General features: G+C 42.3%; 1 protein-coding gene and 5 pseudogenes across 1 annotated transcript; 1 reads left to right on the forward strand and 5 right to left on the reverse strand.

Moving 5' to 3' along the window:
• Positions 1-151, reverse strand: part of LOC114446540 (extracellular calcium-sensing receptor-like) — a 2,684-nt pseudogene extending 2,533 nt beyond the window's left edge.
• An 887-nt stretch (positions 152-1,038) lies between these two features.
• On the forward strand, positions 1,039-4,338 carry LOC114446150 (zinc finger X-chromosomal protein-like; annotated as a pseudogene).
• A 1,763-nt stretch (positions 4,339-6,101) lies between these two features.
• On the reverse strand, positions 6,102-7,304 carry LOC114446166 (lipocalin-like). Its single transcript, XM_028421628.1, has 5 exons — positions 7,138-7,304; positions 6,678-6,817; positions 6,517-6,596; positions 6,316-6,429; positions 6,102-6,231 (listed from the first exon to the last, which is right to left on the reverse strand). The coding sequence occupies exons 1-5, from the start codon at positions 7,228-7,230 to the stop codon at positions 6,119-6,121; spliced, it is 540 nt and encodes a 179-aa protein (XP_028277429.1). The 5' UTR covers positions 7,231-7,304; the 3' UTR covers positions 6,102-6,118.
• Positions 7,305-9,317: 2,013 nt separating this feature from the next.
• On the reverse strand, positions 9,318-12,495 carry LOC114446302 (palmitoyltransferase ZDHHC23-like; annotated as a pseudogene).
• A 2,224-nt stretch (positions 12,496-14,719) lies between these two features.
• Positions 14,720-18,322, reverse strand: LOC114445827 (V-type proton ATPase catalytic subunit A-like; annotated as a pseudogene).
• A 2,581-nt stretch (positions 18,323-20,903) lies between these two features.
• Positions 20,904-24,033, reverse strand: LOC114446264 (wiskott-Aldrich syndrome protein family member 3-like; annotated as a pseudogene).
• Between the last annotated feature and the right edge of the window lie 1,579 nt (positions 24,034-25,612).

A 25,612-nucleotide genomic window follows, 5' to 3' on the forward strand; every position in this document is an offset into this window, starting at 1 on the left:
TTTTTAAATGCCATGCCTTAAGTGTCAGACTCTGGTGCTAGGGAGTTTTCAAGACACATTGTTTAAAGACATAAGAAAAACATGTATTTAATACAGTTTAAAAGAATGGTACATATGCGTGGCATTTACATTTGCAAGTCTTTACTAGCATTTAGTATTACCAGCAAAATTGAAGCCAGTGCTCAGGGTGCAGAGGCTGTGCCAGGTCATTGCTCTCTTTGTCATGTGAATCACATGTTTAATGTTAGCTTAACACATTTTTCTTAAAAAGGCATAGGAAACAAGCTTATCGTTCCTTTTCCTGTAAACATCTTAAAAGAAAGAGGCAGAGTGACACAACAAGTCACATCTGCATCATGTGGCATTTTGTTAGGAAATGAAGTCTGGAACAAATCAAATTAATGTTTGCATATGTACAAATGATGTGATTGTATGGGCTCAAATTCAATTCTCGTTATACCCAGTCTCAAACATGTGACACCTGATTTATTATTGCGGAGAATATTGACCTGCTGCTATAGTATGTGGACATCCTTGGTTACAAACAACTTTTATGTCACTTTGGTGCCTAAGACTATGATTACAGCAAATCTGTGAATCTTTAGAATTGCAGGGGTTTGCTTCAATCTAAACTTTTTATCGTTTGGTTCCAGCTCTCAAGTGACAAATGCAGTGCAAGGACGATGGATGAGGATGTCACTAGGCTTGCAATACATTCTGAGGAGCCTAAAATAATATTGCACGGATCGGGTAAGCAGCCTTGCTCGTGTAACTGTGCTTTACTCTTGCATGTTATCTGGATAACTGGGTAATCCTGTTTCTTCCAGATGAGGGTGGTGCCGGCGGGCAGGAGTTTGTTGTGGAGCTTCAAGAGACTGTGTTGGTGTCAGAAGGCGAGGGGGAAGGCATGGCAGTTCACAGATTTGCCCCGGATGAGCTAGTCATCCAGGATGCTGTTGAGGATGTGGTTTCTGAGTATGTGCATTGCGATGAAGATGAAGATGTTGCTGTAGAAACCTGCGTGATGGCTTGGAGGGTGAGGAGGAAGGTGTTGCCATGGGAGACATCCCTGAAGATGGGCTGGACCCAGAGCAGCAGGAAGATGACCAGGATGGCTGTGGAGATTATCTAATGATATCCTGTAAGTTTACTGCTTTGTTCTGAATCTACACCAAATCATTTCATTTTTAATTGTATGTTGTCTGATCTAAGAAAAAATAGAAGTAGGTTTTCTCAAGTCACCATTACAAATGTTTTGAGATGTATTGCATTGCTACCTTCCTAAGGACTGGAGACAAGCAGGATTTTATCCAGATGTGACAAATAAAGTAAAACCTATGAGTGTCTAGACCCCACATATCAGTAATGTACTGTAATGTGTGTTGCCTCACTAGTGGACGAAGCTGGAAAAATGGTGTCTGAAGATGGGACAGAGGTAACAGTGGAGGGAGCTGTAGAGGACCAGGAGGTGGAGAAAGATGAAGATGGACAGGAGGTGATAAAGGTGTACATCTTCAAGGCAGATTCTGGGGAAGATGACATGGGTTAGTAGATGCTAATGTTATCCTCCTCATATGCTGAGTACAAGTGGTCTAACCCCTCTTTACATTACTCTGACATTAGTGCATATACACAGTGGTACTTTGGTTTGTGAGCATAATTTGTTCCATATAACTCAGATGATTCATTCCACAACCCCAAAATATTGATATAAAAATGATACAAATATGAAGGATAGTATTTGTTATTATATCGCTTAATTTGCTTACTTTTTGGTGCTATCTGTGTGTCGCCGTGACGTGTGTGTGTGTGTGTGTGTGTGTGTGTGTGTGTGGTGTGTGTGTGTGTGTGTAAAGCCCACATGTTCACATGCTCATACAGGGTCACAATGCTATAGTAAACAGTATATGCTCACACAAGTGTTGATTATGAGTAAGGCACGCCGACTGAGACTGACGATTACCCACAATCTCGCAGTGAGATGTGGCGCTCGACAGACAAACTGTAGACTCGCAACTCGTATTGCAATACATCACTCGTTTATCAAGTTGAAATTTATCAACTTGCTTTATTTTGCTCGCAGACCAAGTTACTCATAATCTAAGGTACCACTGTAGATGTTTTTAATGATGAGAAAATGAAAAGAAATAACATGAATGACTGTCATTTTTTTATTTAAGCAAGTGTAGCTATTGGGTTTTTTGTAATGTACTGAAAAAAAACTAGACAGAAAATCACTCAATCGCTTAATTTTCTGCAGTTCAACAAAAATGTGGCATATTTGAAAATAAATAAATAATGTTGTCACATTGCAGGAGAATCGGTTGATATCAGCGATGGAGACACAGAAAGCGTGGCGTTAACGGAGTCTTCAGGCCAAGCGCTCAGAGAGAAGATGGTTTACATGTCTGTTGGGGATTCTCATCACAATCAGGGAAACCATGGTGAGTCATGTTGCTGTAACGAGCGGGGACAGCTGTCATGAAACTGAACGTCACTAGTTTTTTTTTTTGTACATGTTGGGCTCATCTACAGGTGGGTCCAAGGTGACTGATGAGGTTTATATGGAAGTGGTGGTAGGAGGCGAAGAGCCAGTAACTCACGACCGCTCGTTTGACAGTGTGTCTCTAAGCAAGGACTTCATGCCTGTGGCCTGGGCAGCTGCTTATGGTCAGCACCCTTGTCTATTAAATTGCTTTAAAACAACACTGGAAGCCTGTGCATCAACCACGTCTCTGAGTGTCTTGGCCTAAGATTTACACATGTTGGTTGGTTTTGCGGATTGTTGTTTTAAAGACGAGTTGTTTTCTAACAGGTGCAGATGATGGTGAGGGCTGTGAAAACCGAAACGGTGCAGCCAGCGCACTGCTGCATATCGATGAATCGATGGGGTTGATGAAATCAATAGACAGCGCAACAAGAGCAAGAGAAGGTCTGAGCATCGACAGGTTCAGACAGGTACGTGTAATTTTGAATGTAAAGGGTCAAAGCTGATGAACTTGAGTGTTTTGTTCTGCCACTATTTAGGAACTTCCAATGATTTCATCATTGTAATCACAACAAATACTCTTCTTGTATTTTTTGAATACAATAGATTTAAAAGTTTTAACAAAAATTGAAACTAAAATGCCAAGATGACAGTTTATGTTACACGATCTAGTGTCTTGTAGTCATTTCCTTCTCCATGTTTTCATTATCTCCTCAGCCATCATCATTGGTCCTTATGGTCAGCCGTTGACAGTCTATCCCTGCATGCTTTGTGGTAAAAAGTTCAAGTCACGGGGCTTCCTGAAACGCCACACTAAGAATCACCCAGGATGTCTTGACCAGGAAAAAGTACCAATGTACAGACTGTGACTTCACAACCAACAAGAAAGCCAGCCTCCACAACCTATGGAGGTGCATGCTCTGAGCAGCAAGGCCCCTTTGAGTGTGAAATGTGTGGGAAGGAGTTCCACCAGCAGGCGGCACTGTTCTCTCACAGACTGCAGCACCATCACCGGGAACCCAAAAGCCAGCCACCTCCAACGCCTACGAAGATGCATAAATGCAAGTTCTGTGACTATGAAACTGCTGAGCAGGGACTGCTCAATCGGCACTTGCTGGCTGTTCACAGCAAAAGCTTCCCCCACATCTGTGTGGAATGTGGAAAAGGCTTTCGACATCCTTCAGAGTTGAAGAAACACATGCGCACGCACACTGGTGAGAAGCCGTACTCCTGCCTGTACTGCGACTACAAGTCAGCTGATTCCTCCAATCTCAAAACACACATCAAGACCAAGCATAGCAAAGAGATGCCATACAAGTGTGAGCGTTGTTTCCAGACTTTTGCAGAAGAAGAGTTAATGCAGCATGGACTAACACACGAGGAGAATAAGACCCACCATTGTGCCCACTGTGATCACAAAAGTTCCAACTCCAGTGACCTAAAACGCCATATCATATCTGTTCATACAAAGGACTATCCCCACAAATGTGCCGTTTGTGGGAAAGGCTTCCACCGCCCCTCAGAACTAAAGAAGCACTCGCATCCCACCGCACCAAGAAACTCCATCAGTGCCGGCACTGCAACTTTAAAATTGCAGACCCTTTTGTTCTCAGTCGCCACATTTGTCTGTGCACACAAAGGAGCAACAGGCCTCACCTGAAAAGAGTGAGACCAAAAGGACAGAAACACACACTCCTGCTGTGACGCCTAAAAAGTCTGCACCTAGTGGGTCAAGCAGTGCTGGCCCGCCTGCTAGAGTCAGTGCAGCCAGCTTAGCTAGTAGCGTGACTGTAGTTATTGGCAAAGGACAAAAAGAAAGGAGAATTTACCAGTGCCAGTACTGTGACTACAGCACCGGGGACGCATCGGGCTTCAAGCGACACGTGATCTCAATTCACACAAAAGACTATCCACACCGCTGCGAGATCTGTTCAAAAGGCTTCAGACGACCTTCGGAGAAGAACCAGCATATCATGCGCCACCACAAAGACGTGGTGCAGGCAGAGTGACTCTGAGCGAGCCAAATACTGTGCCACTACAAAGAACGATGTTAAGCATCAATCACACCCCAATCACTGCACCCCTCAGCACAGTGCCACTCACATGGAAATTGTGAGTGTGAGTGCTGCACTTAGTCCATTCTGTTGTTTTTAAACCTCAAGAAATGTATACACATGTACATAACATTAATGCTCTGTCAGACTTAGCAGCCGAGCCCCTCCGTAGACTTGCACTTTTAACTGCATGTCCCTTACTGGTGACAGTGTGCATGGCAGATTGTGCAGACGTCTCTTTGTAGATACAATTTTTTTTGTTTTAATTTTGCAGGTAGCAATCGGTTCTTAATCACAATGGTCCTAATTAATTGTCTTCAAACTGAAGTGTGATTTTCAAAATGTTTGCGTCATTTTGTCAAAATGTACTTAACACAGCAGTATGGATTAGCAACCTGTTCCCAGTAGCACTTGGTAAAATCTTGTGTGTGTGTGTGTGAGAGAGAGAGACAAAGGAGAGAGGGACTGAAAAAGCAGCTTGTGCTTCCTGGTGCTCTGGCCCCACTACTCTGTACATAATACTTTTTGTTGTGTTAACAAAAACACAAAGCTGGCTCTGTGCAGAGAACTGAAGCGACCACTGAGCTTCAACTCGGCGTTCAACACAACATGCAGTTTTTTGTTTTTTTTAAAAAGTGGATGTGAACTTATGTTCACATATGCACATAAATTGTGAGGCGGTATTGGTCTTTTCGCTTTGTTGTCACATGTCCAATCAAGCTAGCAAGTGTTCAGAACAAGTGCCCAAAGCAGTGAAGATGGAGCCCTGACTGACAGTATTTGTAATTCATTAATGCTACCTGGGGGAGTGAAATCCCATCTATTTGACAAAGAATAATATTCATACGGATTCATTTTCTATGAATTGACATATCTGGTTAATCGTTAAAAAAAACGCCATCTATGGACTATGTCCCTTTGTAACAGTCTGGTCTAAATGGGAATCATACAGTATGTCTGGTGCTGCCGTTACAAAAATCATGGACTGAAATTCTCGCCAGTGCAGATGTACTTTTGCCACTAAAAAAGGGAAAATGTATATCTTTTTTAGATGCAACTTCAGACAAGACCGGTGCTGGTGGTGTACATGTACTATGGCTTTTTACATTTTTTTGTTATCACCTGTGATGATTTCTGTTTTTATATTTATTTCATTTACAAGTTGTTGTATAGTTAAGTGTAACTAGACTTCTATGGGACGTAAATTATTGTTTTGTATACAAATCTGTACAAAGCGTGTAGATGTAAACACTTGATAAAAGGAAATCTCAACTGTGTTGTTATGGATGTACTTCAGCGTATTTGTTAAAAAAGCAAATAAAGCAAAGTATTTTATCTGTTGTTATTTTATCTGTTTATCTTTTTATTTTGCTGACAGTGTTGCTAAGTTACAACTGCAAGAACATGAAAACAGCATCTTGCTTATAGAAACCAGGTTGAAGAGCAGGATTTATCTTGATAGATGCAGATTTTTCACATTGTCAGATTTAAGCAGCTGGGCACGCTAGCTAGAAGGAAAAACAGAATAAGCTGATACAAAACATCACTCTTCATTGATTTGAGGGTACAGAAATCTTTAAAAAGTACCGTTTTTGGGAAGAAAAGCAATGTTTTCAGGCAGGATTCCCGTCTGCAAGGAGAACTGTCTGAACTTCTCCATTATGTCAACACTGAGGTCGGCTGCACGTCCTGTGAACACATGCAACGTTAATCTGCTGCAGTGGGCTTAACACATTTCAATGAGTTGGACACTGATGATAGTGAGGACTGTACCATATAGTTTGTTGACCACAGTGAACTCATCCCCCTTGGTCTTGATGGTGTGAATCAGGGCGTACTCGTCATATTTCACATCAACCATGCGCATGTCATTCACATTGCCCCAACCTGGTAATGTAAGGGAATATCATAAAATGATATGAAAGCAGGCCTGCAGAACTGAGCATGCTGTCTCTGGGTTTGTGCTGCACTCACGCTCGCTGGTGTATAAAAACTTTCCGGGCACGTCAGTGTTCTTGGCCAGGTGGTTCATCCTCCAACAAGAGCCATCAGAGCTGCAGAGAAATCACCATTCACCTCTGTTATGAATTGTATGAAGTCATTAATGCTCCTTCATTCTGTCCTCTCACACTCACAGCAGACTGGCGTATGACATGTGCAGATCCCCATCTGCAGTTGGGGTGAACATGGCTGTGCCCATCTTCATGCTGTCTCTGCGGCTGACAAACCACTGGGCATTAGTGGCAAATCCGATCAGGTACCACTTTCCTGCCATCTGGAGACACACACACACACAAACATAATACAAAAATAACACAATATACTGTGCAAATATTCATTTAATAACCAATATTTTTAAGGTTATACCTAATTTAAAATGTGTAAAAGCACATTATCTTCGTGCAAGATTATAACTTAAATTCCATTTGATTGTATACTACATATGTGTTCTCTGAAAAAGCAGATTAATACAATAAATTAGTAAAAACATCGATGAATCCTGCGATTATATTCTAAAATAAATATTTGTGCCACTAAAAAACTGCTAACACATGCTCCGGTCTTTAAATGTCCTCAGCCAGTCATGTCACTCACCGCCTGTACGTTGAAGTCTGCCTGAGGTGCCACTTCAGAGGAAACCATGAGGGAGCAGAGCACTGCTCCCAGCAGGGTCAGCAGGAGATTCATAGCTACTGAGGAGGAGTGAGGTCAGTGCAGAGATGGTGATGGAAGATCTGGAAGTCTGTCTGTTGTTAAAGTTCAGCCTTGCCACCTTTTATATAGTGACTGAGAAAACCCCCTTTCCCTTACAGCCAGTGTACACACCCACAAACCCACAAACCCCTGGAGCTGGGATGGGTTCAAACATGCAAATCACACAGTATATTTTCACAGCAACAAGGTTTAGTGCTGCCAGCTCAGACATCAATCAAAGTGTGAGGGATAAATGGCAGACAGTGAAAACATGCAAAGAAACAAGACTTGAAATGAAATCCTGTCAATCAAGCAGTGACTGTTAAATAGCAGGCCTTAAAAGACTTCATTTTAAACTTTTTATTTTCTGAGCACAAGCTGTAAAAAAACAAAATGGCACCTCAAAGTGGTAAACAAGGCAGTGGCTGCCCTCCAGTGCTTTCTGCGGCCCCGACCACAGAATCAAATTCATCTGTCAGCAGTTGTGATAGTTGTACACCACACAAATGCTTTCAGATCAGAGTCCAGATCATACTTCATGAGGAGAACTGCATGTGTGTCTCTTTTGTTGGTATAAAGCTGTAAACACTCACTTATAACCACCATAATTCAAGTGGAAGAATGGAAATAAAGTGACTCAATTGTAATTTACTGCAGTATATTGTATGAGTAGATTATATAGTGAAGCATCTCTAATGCTGTTAGCTGCTGGGGGCTTATCTCATGCACTCTGTTTTCTTCCTGATGCTTTGTGCAAAGACAAAGAGACGCATGCAGCTGACTTTTTACTGCATCTTTTCTCTGCTGCACAACCATGACTCCACTATGAAGAGAGGAACAAGTGCAATGTAGAAACAGAGCAGTGAGCCAGGCACAGGCAGATACATGCTGCAGTTCAAAGATTCCTCTGACCTACATACTTTGCTAGTTTAAACAGGTATGTTGTTAGTTCTGAGAAAATGATTGTTCAAGCCAATCTTGTGTTAGAAAAGTATATATGTTTGGGCATTTATTCAAGGGCTGATTGATCCGTCTGGAGCTGGTGATGGAAGAGCATTCATGGAGCGTACATATCCCATCTGTGTTATAAAGTTCTTGGACCTCCTGGACGTGACCCATAGCAGCAGGTAGTAGACTGAGGGTGATAAATCATGTGTTAGTTGACTTCAGATTTTTGTTCCTGGGTGACTGCGTGAAGGTTCATTTATCTAAAAAAGTGCTGACGTTCTTTCTTTTTGCATAATTAGGGTTGCATAACTCTCATTCTTCTTTAGACTGTGGACTCCACAAACCTGCCACATGCATGCAAAAGTCTTTAGAATCAAAAGTTAAAATTTGCCAAAGATTTTGTGTCAGAAGGTTTTTATACACATAAGCCCTTGTGGATAAACTAAAGTGGTTATTATAGGATTCTGTTTGAATGTAACCCCCAAGAATAAAGGCTAGTTAGATATTCCTTATGTTCTTTTCTCAGATCTGATATATTCTCTTTTCTAAATTCAGACCTTATGGTCCGCACCCAAAGAATCGCCCTACTTTTGACTGAAGGTTTCAGTGGGATAAAAAAAAAACTGAAGCAGGTTTGCCTGAGGGCAACACCAGTGGAATTCATAGTTATGATAGCTCATTATGCTGAACCTGCTGCTCAGATGATTAGATTTCTAATTTGACATTTAGGCCTTTGGGCCTTTTGCAGCATGGCAGTTGTCAGTTCAGTAAAACTGTAGAGTTGTAGCTACTGAGCAGCCTGAGGGTGGCGCCAGAGGAAAGACTATCCATACTGCTGCTTCTGAGGAACATGCCAAATAAACCTTTCAGCTGAGTGATGGAAGAAATGTATTGATTTAAACAGTCCGGTCGATCTGCTCTGCCCATGATGTAGATGATATGTATGATAAGTAATAATGGTTAAGAGTGGGAAATGAGGATTCAAGAGTCTAAAAGGGAGACTATTTTTTATTTAACATTATAGTATATAGAGAACATTATGGTATAGAGAAGTAGATAGAAGTAGAAGAAGTCCAAATATTTATGACAATTATACAAAATAACAATATTGCACTACAGACATGGATGGGCTGTGTCACATATGGTGCATATAGTCATGAAAGCACAAAGTGAAACTAGACCAAGTCAGTGAGGCTGGAGCGAGGAGAAACCGAGGCATCTGCCATGGTGAGGAACTCAACCCAATTCTGGTAGAAGCCACGTGAATGCTCTCCTGTGTTGATGACGAGTCCCCACAGACGGCTCTGGCCCGCTTTGTACCTGAGAGCCAGCTGAGCCTCCCGCTCCGTCACATTGAAGCTGATATTCAGAACTTGCACCACTAACAGGTAAAGCAGTCCACCGGTGACAATGCTGCTGTACCAAGCACAGGTGAAGCAAAGTGCTGTGCTGTAGAGAGAGAGAGAGAGAGAGAGAGAGAGAGCAATGTATGTGCCAAATAATTAAGACTGGAAATACATAAGACAGAATACAACAGAACAGAACAAAAGTTGTGTACCTAAACTGGCCATAAACTCCAGGGCAGTAGAAGAGGGCTGTCATTAGATACTGTTGAGGGCAAAGGCTGCAAAGCACCAAGCTGATCCCATACAGAGAGGTCAGCACAAACACACACAGGGTCAGAAGAAAACTGCGATGGTTCGCCTGTCCAACGCAGCTGTTTATCCTACAACACCTCGACACATCACACAGACACACAACACAGCAGTCAGACCAGGTGAAGGCAGCAACACAACGTCTCCTACTACTGAAGCTCATATGTGACTTATTTTTGTTTTTGTTTGCAGCCCATGTCTTTGTGTAGACGTCAATCTACGTATTATTGTGAGGAAAGTAAAGTTCACTGCACAGGTTACAAAAGAAATCTGACCCACCAGATACAGTGGTGGTCCAGTCGCTGTACACATGATCCGCAGGTCCGGCAGTGTCCAGCCCGCGGGGGTCGCATTATTTTGCACACCGGACACCTGCTCCAGTTTGTAGTCTGAGTCTCTTTTGTTATCTGCAGGCCTGAGGATGCCTCTGATTGGATAGATCCATTAACTTGTGTAGACTCCTCTTTACCCTCTTTACTGTGGCTGTGTGCTTCATAGAGGGAAGCTGTCACAAACCCTGGGCCTCTCTTGGTGTGAATTAGAGACACTATGGTGAAAATCATGCCAGCAGTCACAGCGCACAGCTGCAGCTGGCTGACATCCCCGCGAGGTAAAATCTCTGTGATGAAGAGGTAGTACATGTGGGCCAGAGAGTAGAGCGCAAGGGTGAGGAAGAAGAGGGTGCGCTTCTTCTTTCGGTGCGTGGCGTAGTAGTACCACAGCACCAGGCCAGGCAGAGCTGTCAGGATGATGAGTCCCAGCAGGTAGTGCAGAGCAGCAACCCTCAGCAGGACCGGCGCAGCAGCAGCAGGGCCGGGATCATGGAGACCTCTAGGTTGTCAATAATGGCCCTCAGAACAGCAGGCTGACATCCGCTTTTAGTGGGTTTGTTCTTCAGCCACCTACAGATGAACAGCAGTCACAAAGCTGCATTTCTTTTTTAGCTTTTTAAATATTGCCAAAATCCTTTAGAGGCCACAGAAACAACAGACTGGCCGAGGTCCCCCTTTAGTTAGTAGGAGCAATGTGTAAGATTGTGTGCTTCAAAAGTACAAATAAGTTAGCATCCTATCTGCTAGATGTGGACCAGTGTAGGCTAATACCTTCAGATGGGCTTTTAGTTCATTTGTATAGTTGTTGGAGTCCCATGATGCCAATGGTTGGGGTGACGGGATGTCACAAGACATGAAAAGGAAATGGAAGTGTGTCACAAGAGTGTCTGTGCTAAGGTCAGTCCTCTCCAACATCTGCTCCCTGGACATTGAAGTGGACTATATCTGATGTCTGCAGAGCATTGTCGATGAAGTGTAGAGACATTCTGCCTCTGCTGTGGAAGTAATTTTGTGTGGAGGCTTGTGTGTTCTCACTAAAGCAAATACCTGTTTTACTACCTGTTAAAGGCTTCATCCAGATCTTCACAGTCACAGCAACATCCGTACTGGTGGTTATCACACTCACAGCAACACATGGGCTCATCGGGCTCTGGAGGCTTTAACTTCTCCCATTTCATAATGGCTGGCTAAGGATGACTGAAGTTTGCAACACAGAAAGTGGCTGTCATTTAAAAAATGCACAGAGTAATCTGGTCCTATACTCACTGAAATTCTGTCTCATGTCAGAGAGGCAGGCTGACAACGTCCTAAACTACGCATCTACGCAGAGCAAAAATAAACACAAACCACTGATGCTGTTGTATACTACTACAGCACTGATCATAGTAATGCCACAGAATAACAATACATTACTATGAACGGTTACATAAATACAACGATTTTATAAAAATTAATAAATTCCATAATCAGATGATTCTCAGCTCCCAGGAGCTCCTAATGTAATTTGTTGAAACAAGGCCACTGCGTCCACAGGGACAAACTATCTGGGCCAGTAAACCCAAGATTTAAAGACTCTGAGATGTCATTGTGAGTTATCTTTTTAGTTTGATTTGTATACATCTGAAATATAGCCTGACACCGATCAATGAAGGAGCCATCAGAAAGATATTACAAAAGAAGGTCACATCACAGTGAGCGCTGGGCTAAGTTTTAAATCAATCATCATTGATTATCATTTCTAATAAAAAATAAAGAAGCATCTTCACAAAGATACGTAATTTCTCTGTTGACTTACCTTTTGTTTTCCAACATAAAAGCAGAAAAACTTCAGTATGGCTGAAGCGTCTGGTTTCCAGGAAAGAGTTCTGTGGTCTTTAAAGATGAATGATGAAAAGAAGATGAGCCCTTGTCACCAAGCTCCATCTGTGAGACACTGAGGGTAAAAAAGAGAAGAGCAGCCTAGTTTCTCATCAGTCATTTGTGTTGAAAAAAGCAAATTGGCATGTTTCTGCGGTGGTGGTGCTGCGGCAGCGCCGTGTCAGTGCAGTGAGCTGGTTTCTTGGATTCCCATGGTGGAAGTGTCCCCACAGACAGCAACTTCAAGTCCAAGTGGTTTGGTATTGTGTTGCATCGGCCAGCTCACTTTTCCAAAGGCTATCTTTCTCACATATCATTAAATAGTTCACAAGTCGTCCTCTGACATACTTGCTTTACAGCATCTATCAGTTTTCATTTTAGATTTTAACATTGGCATGCTTGGTAAATATAGGCGCTACCTCAACTGGCTGAGGGAGCCGGAGAGCCAGGAGTCTGTCATACCTCTCTCCACAGCTGAGGGGCTATGATGAGCTGTTCAAAAGCAGCAACAGCAGCCCTGATAATCCAGCTGGACGAGGGTGCGTGTATATGAAACATGACAGGCACTCATAGATGAGTGAGCAATGATCCACAGGGCAGCCCCACCTTCTGGGATCATGTTTCTTCCCACAAGCACTTGGACCTTGCTGCTCACACGCAGAGAACTCTGGAAGTGTGTGTGTGAGTGAGTGAGTGTGAGTGTGTGCGTGTGTGTGTGTGTGTGTAGAGAGAAGAGAGAGAGACAAAGATACCAACATGACAATGTGGTAAGTGACCCCCTCAGGTCATGTTTTCTTTCCTCTCACTCCCCAACCCACTATTCCCACCGTGGAGCACACACTCACGAAGCTACCCCACACAAGCCAGTTATGGGAGAAAAATTCCTTTATTTTTATTTATTATGTCTCAAAAACTTTTTCTACATATATACGATTTGTTTTTTGTTTGTTTTTTGGTTAAATGTATAAAATACATAAAAAAGAAGAACAAAGAAGACACAACAATGTCTGCTTAGTTTCTTCCAGTTCAATTGTGCTCTGGGCCTGAGAGACTGGTGGACATAAAAGCATTTAGCGTTGTCAGACTGATGCAGCAGATAAGATGCAGATGAAAGCTTCCTACATGAAGAAGGTTTTGCTATTTCAGAAAAAATGCTAGTGATGCTAGCTGATCTGCAGTCAGCTTGAAATTCTAAACTAAACTATAAGGACTACAACATGAGTGTAATAATGCACACTATACCTACTGTATGTGTGCACAGCACAGGATGCAGCCTTTACCCCACTGCCCTCTCTTAACTACATCAGACACTTAACATCAGATCAGCATAATGGGAGCAGAAAGGAGTATTAAGTGTTTGTAAAAGCACAGCTTTTACTGCCCGTCAGTTAGTCAGTTAGTACTTTTTATAGAGCGAAACTTCAACCACAGCTGACATTTATTGTAATTAAGTAATATTCATCATCACAAAGGTAGCAACATGAACACACTGTTCTGCTCTTCTCTACTTTCACCTTAACATGAGCAAACCCACTTAGCTTATGGTTTTGTTAATTTTTTTAACACAGATACACACAGAAACAAGAAACCTTAATGTCTGCACTGTGTGTGTGTGTAAGTCTGGATAGATGGAATCAATGCAGAGAAAAGATGCTACTCTTGCTCCTGTGGGTTATGCTTCCATTAGTCTTAATGGAGCCCGGAACCTGAGATAGCGACTCTAATCTATTTTGGAGGATTTGATGCTGGACCCCTCTTAACCAACAGTGCATGCTGAAGAGAATGCATCAGCAAGCTGCTGAGACAGTGTGTGTGTAGCAAACAAAGCACAACAAGAGAACAAGGGTGAACAGATGATGATGATGATGATGTTCTTGCAGGGTGCAGGTTTTCATGGTACTTGGCAAGTATGTTGTTCCAGAATATCTACAAACATGTAGCTTCAGACCTACTTTTTTCAGTCCTGAAAACTGTTTTAAAGTTTGTTTAAATTGATTTTAACAGGATGTTAGCTTGGAACCATAATCAAACCGATGTAGACAGGGAAAGATAAATCTGGCATCAAAGGGAAAAGATGCAAATTGTTTTTCTATTGTTTCACTTTGAGGCTTAAATACCAAGTGTTCATAAGCTGAGTGTACAGTGATGTATCGCTTAAACAGGTCAGGACAGTTTAAGCAGATTGTTTCAAAGAAATCTTCAAACTAGTAGGTGGCTTAACGTTTCTGCCTCGGTGCTTTTCTTTCTTCAGCATGTGTGCGCCACCTACAGTCCTGACCTGTTCATAACTCAAAAGTCTTTCTCACACAAGTTGTAGTTATGATTCATAAATAATACAATCTTACTGAAACAACAGAAATGTTTTTGTTTACATTTATTTTAGGAGACAGTAATGTACCATGAACACAACAGTGAGATGTCTGTTACAACACAAACTAACAGATTCATTCATTCACAAGTTTTTATACATAATATCAAGTATATAGCCGTCACAACATCACACTTAAGAGGTAAGAGGTGGAAGAATGTAAACCCCCTGATACATTACACAGTGCCTCTGTCCCTTTATTCAAGTGCCTGTCCCCATTTGATTCATCATCTGCATTGATCACTGGAGGGAAAAGAAACACTCATTTCCATTCTTGTTGCAGCTTGTGTGTAGTGCAGCATTGATTTTAACCACACATGATGGTGTAGTGATCTATAAGTGCTAAGTAATGAGAGGACTAGCTTTTTTCAGGTGTCTCTGGGGTTTCCAGTATTCATGATGGGTAGAGTTCTAAAAAAAATAATGACAAATGCAAATTTGTGCAGGTCATGGAATGTTTAAGGGGATGTAAACACAGAGGAATACACATGACAGAAGCACACATTCAGAACACGGGCCAATTCATCTGCACTATGTTGCACTGCACTGGGGTTTTGGATATTTGGGAGAAGAGCTGAGAGGTAAGAAACTCATTCCTCCAAAGTCCGGAAGGCGTTCTGCATGTCCTCCAGCAGCTGAGCATACTCTGCTTTTATCTTAGCCTCACCATCTTTAACAGGGTCCTGGAGAATATACAGTAGTTAATACGAGTTTTATTTTTATATAACTAAAACATCCTCTCCAAAAATGAACAATGGCCCACCTTGAACTTCATGGAGCTGATCTTGTACAGGACCTCTCCCATGTGCTCCCTGATCATGGCCCAGGTGATTTTGTTGTCGCTCTGAGCTGTGGACTCCACAGCATGTCGAGCCATGTCGTAGAAAGCTATCATATTTGAGAGGATGCCAACAGTCTTGTAGAAAGGGCAGAACCTGTGTTTGACGAGGGAGAGCGTGTGAAGCTCGTTATGTAATCATCAAATCAAAGAAAATATTCACAGACATGTCTCTTCATATCCACTGATACAATAATGATAATCAGATGCTGCTTACTGTAAAACATTTTGATTTCTGACATGTTTACTTGCTTAACAGTGGTGACCTTCCTCTGGATCTTTATGTACCAACTCGCTGCTCTTGTGGAAATTTTACTCATAAAATGTTGTCTTTAATCACACACGGACCTAATTTTACAGGATCCAGAACTTTCCAACTTTTATATCACTTCTAAATGTGTTTTTAACAAGCCTTTACCTGTCATAGGGGGTGTAACCATTCTGCTGCAGGAAGTCATCCTTTATGAGCTTTGCGACCTCCAGAGTAATTTTATCAGTCTCAGCAAGGGAGGCCTGTGAATGAAACAGAGAAGTCAGTTCCCCTGATGTTAACCAGGTTGGCATGCTATCAGTTTGAAAGACTTAAGCTGGACCCATACTCCGCGAGAACAGAGAACTCCCTTCCCCCTGCAGACGTTACGCCCACAAAAGACGTCATTTTTTTATCTCGGACCGCCCGTTGGCAGCTCTCTCGGACACATGGCCCGGCAGAACTTTTTCGCTCAAGGTTGTGTGTCAACCATGCTGTGATTGGTCGGAATTTATTGGGCATGATGAATGTGGAGAAGCGCAAGAGCTTCTTCAGGTGCAGAACACACAGACAGAAGGAGGAAGTACAGCGACAATGGACAATTTAGATGAGCAGCTGGCAAGAAACACCGCGCACAGAGGAGAGCGTCTGTCCAAAAGGTGGCGATAAAAATTAATCCCAGTATTGATCATGGTGTTACAGTGGCTTGCGCACATTAAACACCAGGAGACGGGATGTATTATTAGATAGTCATCCACACATTCACAGAATTAAACTCACACAGACCAGAGGTCTGCTACAGTCAGCTACACTGATCTTCTATCTATTGTCATGCTATGCGCCCTCTTCCCTGAACATTATCAGCTCGTTAGGCCAGGTAACCATGACTGTGCTCACAATTTGCAATACAATTGCATTGTCAACCTTTGTGTGTGACGTGCGCTGCGTAGGAGGGCCGTATGAGGAGTTCTGCACACACACGTGTGTACCACCCATGGAGCGAGTTCTCTGTTCTCGTGGAGTATGGAGCAACCATTAATTATGGGGTTCTATCCAGTGTATACAAATGAACCTCCCTCACCTTGCTACAAGCTGCACGATTTCAGCCAGGTCCTCTTCCTCTTGTAGAATCTCCTTTCTTTTGTCCGAAGAGGCACAAACTCAGGAAAGTGTTTGTCATAATACTCATCTAGAGCTCTTGTGTACTTGCTGTAGCTGATGAGCAGTTAACAGAGGGGAAATGCTTTCTCTGAGCCAGCTTCTGTCCAATCCCCAGAACACCCTAAAATGAAGAAAAAAGTCTCACACACAAAAGAAGACATCCTGACTGCAAAGATGTTCAAATGTTGGGATGAGAAGCAGACAAGTCATTGCCCATTACTTACCCTGAACAATTCCCAATGTGGCAGATGGTGACAGGATCTGAGAAGTCTCCACCAGGGGCGACACACTACAAAAAATTCACAGTATTAAATTAATATTCACCTAAATTATTAGCACATTTGGTGTGTGTAGCTGTCGATTGAGTCCCTCAATTGAAAAGCTTCCTAATCACTTCAATATAGATTTCAACGGCTACTCACGCTCCCACTATGCTGACACTGCCTTCTCGCTCTGGATTTCCCAGGCACTTCACACGTCCAGCACGCTCATAGAATGAGGCCAGCCTGGCGCCGAGGTAAGCAGGATAACCACTGTCTACAGACACAGTCAAAAACAATCACCTTCACTGTCTGGTTAACTTATAACAACTCACATCTAACCAATAAACTCACCGCAGGCATTTCTGCCAGCCGTCCAGAGATTTCTCTCAGAGCTTCAGCCCATCGAGATGTCGAGTCAGCCATCATGCTGACATTGTAGCCCATATCTCTGAAGTATTCAGACAGTGTGATTCCTGCAGAGGCATGTGTAAATGTCAATGGATTAATTCCCCCTCTAGGATTAATAAGTGTATCTATCTATCAGTCTGAATGGTTGATACCTGTATAATGGAACGCCTCTCTAGCAGCACAGGCATGTTCGATGTATTAGCACAAGGGCTGTCTCTTTTCATGATGCTCTCTACTTTGCCATCCACTTCATAGTAAGCTGTTGGGCAAGATCGTGTTACATGAACACTGGGGATTGTTTTCTCAAACAAATATCTTATAACTTTTTTCTCTTTAAGTGTGACTTTTTTTCTTCCACCTAACCTCGGGGAAATCGCGCAGTACTTCAGACATTTCATTTCCACGCTATCCACAGCCGACGTAATGATAACGTCACTGTTGAGTACTTGACAGTGACTGCGAGATCACAGTCTTTCCACATCCGAAGGCTCCTGGTATAGCAGTGGTGCCGCCCTGACACACATCTGTAAAGCACAAAGGCCATACAGTTTCATCTGCAGTTTGCAGATTTATATACCATAAACAAATGATGTAGCTCTTGGAAGACACCAGCTGATGAGCCACTCTGTGAGCGATACATACGGGAAAAGTGCATCCAGAACTCTCTGACCAGTCAGGAGTGGATGGTTGGCAGGTAGTTTCTCTGTTACTGGACGGACTTGTCGTACTGGCCACACCTGCACCATGGTGAACTTCTCTTTATTCCTTCAAACTCACGCTCCAGAACCACATCCTAAATGAAAAAAAAGATCTGAAAATCAGTTTTTATCAAACTGAAAGCCCATTCTGCTTTTGGAGCAACACTCACAGAAATGTCATAGTTTCCAGGAGGTGCCAGGTAGGTGATGGTGCCCCTGTTGCGAGGTGGAAGCATCAGCTTGTGTCTGATTAGAGAGTTTTCAAACACAGTCCCATAGATATCTCCGCCAGTTATGTGACTGCCAGCCTGGAGAAGGGATCACATAAAATAAGTCAGATCATTTAAAAGACACGAGAGACTAAGCTGAAATGTGTTTTTCTTACCCAAGGCTCTGACCAGGTGAAATTCCCATTTAGTGTCTCTGTTAAGAGCGCCGATGTTTACTCCTCTTGGGATGTAGATGCTTTGAGTGAGGTCATTGATGTCTTTTAGTGGACGCTGTATACCGTCAAAGATGGAGCCCATGATACTGGTCCCAGTTTACAGAGAGAGGTTTTCCTGTTCTAAGTACAGGATTCACCAACAGACACCCAGCTGTGTATAGAGTAAAGGGGAACCAACAACCGAAATCTTGAAGCCTGTTATAAAGTTTAACTACTGCGGAGTGTAATAAGCAGCAGAAGGATACATGTCTCCTCGTAGACCTGGATAGTTGCCATGTCTCCTTCTAAACGAATAATTTCTCCCACCAGCTCCACTGTGACCAACACGAACCAGCTCGTACATGGCTGCGCCTGCCATCGCAGTAGCTGTCACCACACTGTTGATTAAAAGACAAGATAAGGACGTACTAAATTATTTAATGTCTGCTGGATAAAGAATGAGTGGGCTCTTGATATGTTTAATTCATGTGTTTGGCAGGGGCTTGAATTGTAGTGTAATCATTTAATACTATTATGTAATGCAACCAGAAGAGAATAACCAGACCTGGTCCAGAGACACCATGTACATATCCAAACTGGCTTTCCTCGCCCTCCTCATCCCGAATCTTAGGGAAGCTTTGAGGTACTCCATCTTGAGCTAGTTTTTGCCCTTAAAAAAATCCCTTGAAGCACAAATAGGAGGCAGAGATTGCTCAACATGTCATTTATGTTTTAAATACACTAAGGAAGCACAACTTCAAACACATCCCTACATATGATAGCGAGCTACACAGTAAATAAACAGCACATCTTTGTTTTAAACATTCATCGATTACAAGGAGACTTAAGTGAGCCCCACAGTGTGCGGCTTTGAATGAATGGGCCAAGTCTAGCAGTGTTAAGGTCACAAGCTAACTCTCTAAAGCCGCAAAATGTTTTACCAAAGAAAATATACATCAAGACAGTCGAGGATGTATCTTTAGCCAGATGGCAAGAACAGTGTTTGTCACTACTACACACGTAAAGATTCAGACCAAAGCTGATTTGTGCGTGTGTGTGCGTATGGGAGGTCAGGTGACTAGCTAGCAAACACTAGCTACCTAAATCATTCAACACACAGGTTAAGCTAAACAATCGATTGTTTTGCAATATGTAACACGAGACTGAAATGAAAACTATTCTGGATCAACAACACATTATGTCCAAAATAAAACTCTCACCTTTTATTGAAAAACAGTGTCCAGCTTTATCTCCACCGTAGCAGGCTGAGGAGAAGCTTTACTGTGCTAATCACCTGCCAAACACCGGACTGTCCACAGGAAGAAAACACCTCCATTGTGGCTCAAGCGGCTCTCTCCGTATAAACGGCCAGTTAGCCGTCTGTAGAGCCAATATGGCGTCTGACGGTCAACAGTTTCCTGGTAGATTAGTTCCGTCGTTCTCTTGCCCTCAGATGCACTACTGACCTCTGCTGGATAAAAATACAAAGGTACACCTACTAACTAACATACTAACTAATCTTTATTTTATTTAATGATTTGAAAGATCAAACAAAAATCTTAGTTTACCGGACTGCAAATTCCACCTTCCCTTCAAAACATTTTTATCTTGTTTCTAAATTTTATTTACATTTTCCATTATTATTCATAAATATGTATGGCCATTTTCCCCCTAATTTCAAAACACATTTAGTGTGTAGAAAGAGAACGAGAAACAGACAATTACGGCAATTATTTAAAAACTTTAATGTAGTTCATCATTTTTCAAAGACAAACATCACAAACAAATAATAATTTACTGGCAGAAACCAAAACTGTGCACAGTTCATAAATAATCTACAACAACAACTACTACACACATGGTGGAACAGTGAGTATGGTCACAAAACTGAGGTTAGGCAGTTATAAAAGGTCAAATGAATGTACTCTTCAAGGACTGACATTATACAGGGATTTGTGCTTTTATGTGCTGAATATCACCAGGACAATAAATTAACTGGTAACTAATAATGTCCAGAACATTGCTTTATAAAGCTGCAAGTGTTAATGATTTTCATTATAGCAAAAGAGGCAGCATGTCCAGTGCCCTGACACTCAAGCATAATATTAAGTCGTCTCTACATGAATTATTTGTAGCTGTTCTTAGCTTGCAGTGACACATCAGAAACAAGACCTGGTGCTGAGACTACTGTGTCATATAGGTGTGGTGTGTTCAAGGACAGTTTATTAAAAACATGCGTTTGAGTTCAAAGTTATGAAAACTAATGGCCTTTGTGGTATAAAACAGAAACATTAATCCATCTTTAATTATCATAGTTGATTAAAAACAGTGGTCCAAACTGTGTAGCTACAGAAGTAGTGGCTTGATGCACAGATCCCACTAGGTGAGAGCCAAATGCTGCCTTGTTTTATTTACAATGAGAAGCCAATAAGGCAAAACTTCAACCAGCTGCTAGTGTTTTTTGGTCAGTCAGACCACTCATTTTCATCAAGCTCGGAGTCATCTTCAGAGTCACTGTACTCAACTTGCAATGCGCCTGGAAAGAATTGGTGGCCACGTCGTTGCCTACTGGCTCCCGCTTGCTCTGCTGTTCCTGCTGCTCTTGGACTTTTCTTCAGCTGTATGCCTGGTGAGGACAAGCATGTATTAAATCTTCAAACTCTGTCACAATTTTACTCACTGTGGGTTCATTTTTCACTGGAGCCTTTAAGTTATGTGCCTCTATGGAAAGAGCACAATCATGTCCAGAAGTACAGTACAGGTTTGTTTTATGTCCTCTCAAGCACTCTTGTCCTCTCTGCTCTGTGTAAACACAGCCTCACACCTACAAACAGATCCCCCAACTCACCCATGCGGATGGCAGACAGCAGGTCACTTCTTGCATCCCTCACAGGTTTGGTCTCAGCTCTGCTGCCTTCACTGTGTCCTGCTAGGTGTGAGGGAACAACAGGAGGAGGGAGTGGAGGAGGCGGGGGGACCTGGGGGAGGAGGAACCATACGAGGCCCAGAGGAGGAGGTACTGGGGGGAGTGGGTATCCTGGTCCTTACATGCAAAACTCCGTTATGTGGTCTTGGTGGAAGTGCACCCAGGGGAAAACCAAAGGCTGTCTGGGCTGATGGGATAGGGGGACCTGGAACAGGAGGTGGGGGTGCAGAGCTGTTTGACAGCAAAAGAAAGAGGATTATGTTGCTGGAAAAGTCATATTATATTTGGGTCGCTCTGTGATTATGCAGCAAACAAACATACTTGTGATCTGGAGGTAGACAAGTAGAAACCATTCATGCGGTCTGCAGCATGGGCTCTGCTATGGCATAGGTTACTCTCTTGTAGTTTACATCAATGCTGTGGTATTCATGCTCCACAGGTGGCGAGGGGTGTGCATTTCCAGGGATGTAATCATGAGACTTGGCAAAGTTATAAGCAGTGTGGCGGGCACCGAGGGATCGGGTAGTCTAGGAGGTCAGGCCTGGAAAAAAATGCCACACAGAGAGATTCTTATGCAGATGCCTTCACACATCCAGATGGTGGATTTGCTGTTACAAAAATCAAATCTGAGGAGTCACTGAAAAAGTGAAAAAGTCACTGATTTTTGGATAAAAAAAAATAACTTTCTTTACTTTTAACAAAAGTTTTCCTGAATCTACATCTGGTTTCACACATTTCTGCATATAACCCAGCCCACCTTGTTTAAGTTTAAAACAGGCACCAGGAAGCATACACAATATTTTAATATTTATTTTTATTTTGAACACACAGAAATCATGCATGATTTTTTTAGTATAGTTAAAACAAGGCCAAACGTTTCAGGTATATAATAACACAGTACAACTTTAATCAAAGCACTGACCTGCCATCTGGAGAGAGCGAGCCCTCAGACGACGCTCCATGCCGGAGCGTCTGGGGATGGCGGTGATCCGGACGGAGCTCTTTATCAAAAGCCATCATGTTCCACTCCTGCCTGCGGTTTCGTGCCTTTCTCACCTTCTCACCTCACGTTGAAGGGTGGTGCTTTCCACACATCGCTTCTGCTCCTGGGAAGGAGGTGATGAATAGAATGAACAAGCATCTCATGATGAGTAAAGACATAGAACAGCTGAACAGAGTATGTTGTTACCCTTTGCCGTCGCCTTTCTTTCCTCTTATCCTCTGTGTCCTGAAGCATCTTCTCTTTCCACAGGTCGAAAAAGTATGATGGGTCCGAGTAGAAATTCATTGCATCAGTGGAGTCCTCTCTTTATTTCAGAAACAAGTTCCAACATGATACATTAATATCTGGAAGATACCCATGTAACGATTGTGCTGTCAAGACATCTACTTAAGTGAGCATGCTTGAAGAAGTGTGATGAGATGAGAATAAGTGATGCTTGTTTTATAGTGTATTGTAAGCACATTTGATGCTGTAGAAGTGCCTGGCAAAGGTTGATGGGAACACTAAAATATAAAGATATACGCACATGGCATACGACCTAACTTTAACACCTGCAGTACCTGTAGGCAGTGAGAGTGCTGAGAGGGGGAGGTCGGTCGCTACTGTTGTACATGTCCGCCACACAGTTCGGAACGCTGCACTTGGACAAGACCTGCTGGTTTTGGACAGTGGAGCTTTTGAAAGCTTTCCTCATGTTAATATCTTGAAGAGAGACTAAAAAAACACCAGGAAAAAATGTTTTAGGTTTAATACAAAGCAGACTGAATGACAGATATGAAAACACCAGACAGATGCTTACCCTCCTCCACGCTGGAGTCCAGCTGGGTGACCTTGATGGCCAAGCGGTCCATGCGGTCCTGGAGAGAGTTGGCACGTACATAGAAGGTGTTGGCTTCATTAAACAGCTCCCCAAACACATTTTCTGCATGTTTACCTGCCACCAGAGAAAAAGGCAGAGGAAGACAGAAAGTGTGTCACATATCACAGGCAATAACATCAAGAAACATCTGTGATATTGCACATTTCTAAATCAATTATAATGTTCTGAATTACGTACAACATTAACTGTTAAGTTTCAGCACATTACACCATGAAGGAACAGCTCTGATCCACTTAACGTGGAAGCTATGATTAGACTCCCTGTGTTGTGTCTCCGCCCACCTACTCTACTCTCCGTCCTGTCTGCCTGTGATACAAAAGCTTTACGGTAAGCCCTAAGCTGCAGTAACTTCACTAAATCCGCATATACACACAAATGAGAGTGTTCATGGGCCAGATGTCCAGGAGTAGCTTTGCTTCCTAAAATAGTCAGTCCCTCTTCCTTGTGTGTCTCATATTTGAGAGCACAGCTGTTAAAAAAACACATAGGTATGCTAATCCCTTCCTGAACATTGCAAATTAATGAACCACTCGTCCCCTGCCCTGGTTATATAATGAGTGTTGATAGTCTCTCTTGGTGCAGTAAGGCCTTTTCTGATGATAAAAACAAAGCAAAACACAATGACAGTGACAGAAATGTTATTCTGATCTTACTCAGACTACTGAGCTGCCGGATGATGGCCGATAGTGTGTTGTTGGTTACACATTCCAGCTCATTTCCAATTCCCTCAGGCACGACACCGTGGCACAGGTGCCGAGGCTCAATGTTTCTCTTGACCAGAGGCATGACCCCTTCTCACATCTTGGCCACCACACCTGCTGATGGACAGAGAACAGAGCTGAGGGCTCAGTGGATACTGTGACCGGCAGAGTGCAACAATCAACACATTTAAGCAACATTAGATCAGATAATCTAACAAAGAGACTATGTGCATAGGGTGCACTGACCTCCATTAACAAAGTCAAGGTTAATGCATATATTTGCTACTGCACTGTTATTCATTTTCTTTCTATAGTAGCAGATAAAACAGTTCAATACAAGTCTTGTAATTCTTTACTTAAATCAACATTATGCAATCAACAAGTATGCTTGTTGAATAAGTGTTCAGAGCTGCGATAGACAGACAAATAAATAAATAAATAAATGAACACCTGAATATTTTGTTTTATTTGTCGGGCCATTTGTGGTTGAATGTCTCAACTTATCACCACCTGTCAAAGTGGTACACCTATTGTATGTGTCTAGGTATTTTGTTTTTGTAAAGACAACAGATGTGCCAGTTTTTTTTTAGCCCTTTTGCAATTCACTTTGCACATGTTTAATACATGGACTTGAAACAAGGGATTGTGTGACTGCTGATGATTATAGACAGAGGTGAGCCCGAAAACAGAAAAAACAAAAGTAACATCAACTATTACATACTTTTAAAATATTTATTTAAATCAGAAAAAAAAACAAATGAGACAGAGCATTTCCAATTCAAACATATTGTATAATGTACAGTATTCTGTACTCTGATTATTGTGCTCAAAACGTCAACACAAAATAAGACCAAAGAACAGAAAAAAATGAAACAAATACCATAATCATACAAGTATATAACAGATTAGATTAAGAATTATGAACCCTAATGTTGCATTTATAAATATTTGTATTATGTAGGCTAATTATACCTAACTGTGGAAGTTGTTAGGAAAAAGAGCGGTATTAAAAAATAAAAATAAAAAATAAAGAAAATGTGTAAGGTTTAAGAAAAGAGTAAAGACCATAGACCGTATTGAAAAAGAAACAAAAAAGAAAAGGTAAGAGGCAGAGAAAATTTACTAGGAAGCCATATTTGTTTTTAGTGTGACAGGTGTGTTACGTTTCCCATAAATCATTGCGCAGCGGAACGCATTGATCGCACGTCATCTTTTAGCTAGCAGGCACTCAACTAAATCTGTTTTCGCAAGAGAAAATGTGAGCTTCTAACGGGTAATTTTGTTCATACTCAAAACATGAGACACATAACAATATAAGTGCTAAACAACATTACTGTTTTAACACGCAGTGCGGTTTCCTACCATAGGTTGCAGTTGGGCTAGCTTGTCAGTTGCGTCAACGGACGCCTTTTTCGCGTCAGCACGCAGGAAAGTAGCTGTTAGATGTCCAGTCCAGGCTGTTTGTGCCAAATTAAGCAGACTATCTGCTGGCCTGTTGCAGTGTGTTGAACGGTGACAGTCATCTCTGCAGGGCGGCGTGGCACACAAACAAATCTCATGTCCAAATCGCAGCTTGAGCCATGGGGGGATTTGGCCAGCAGATTTACTCCTGTCATCCAATCAGAGCCTTCATGACAGCCGTTTGATATCCAGCAGCGTTTTAT

This window comes from Parambassis ranga, chromosome 14, assembly GCF_900634625.1.
Source record: "Parambassis ranga chromosome 14, fParRan2.1, whole genome shotgun sequence".
NCBI lineage: Eukaryota > Metazoa > Chordata > Actinopteri > Ambassidae > Parambassis > Parambassis ranga.

Bases quoted from the DNA above. Each gene is read 5' to 3' on its own strand.
- LOC114446166 (XM_028421628.1), bottom strand. From the start codon at position 7,230: ATGAATCTCCTGCTGACCCTGCTGGGAGCAGTGCTCTGCTCCCTCATG. The intron at 6,818-7,137 runs GTGAGTGACATG...GTGTGTCTCCAG, and splicing joins CAGACTTCAACGTACAGGCG to ATGGCAGGAAAGTGGTACCT. The intron at 6,430-6,516 runs GTGAGTGCAGCA...TTACATTACCAG, and splicing joins GTTTTTATACACCAGCGAGC to GTTGGGGCAATGTGAATGAC.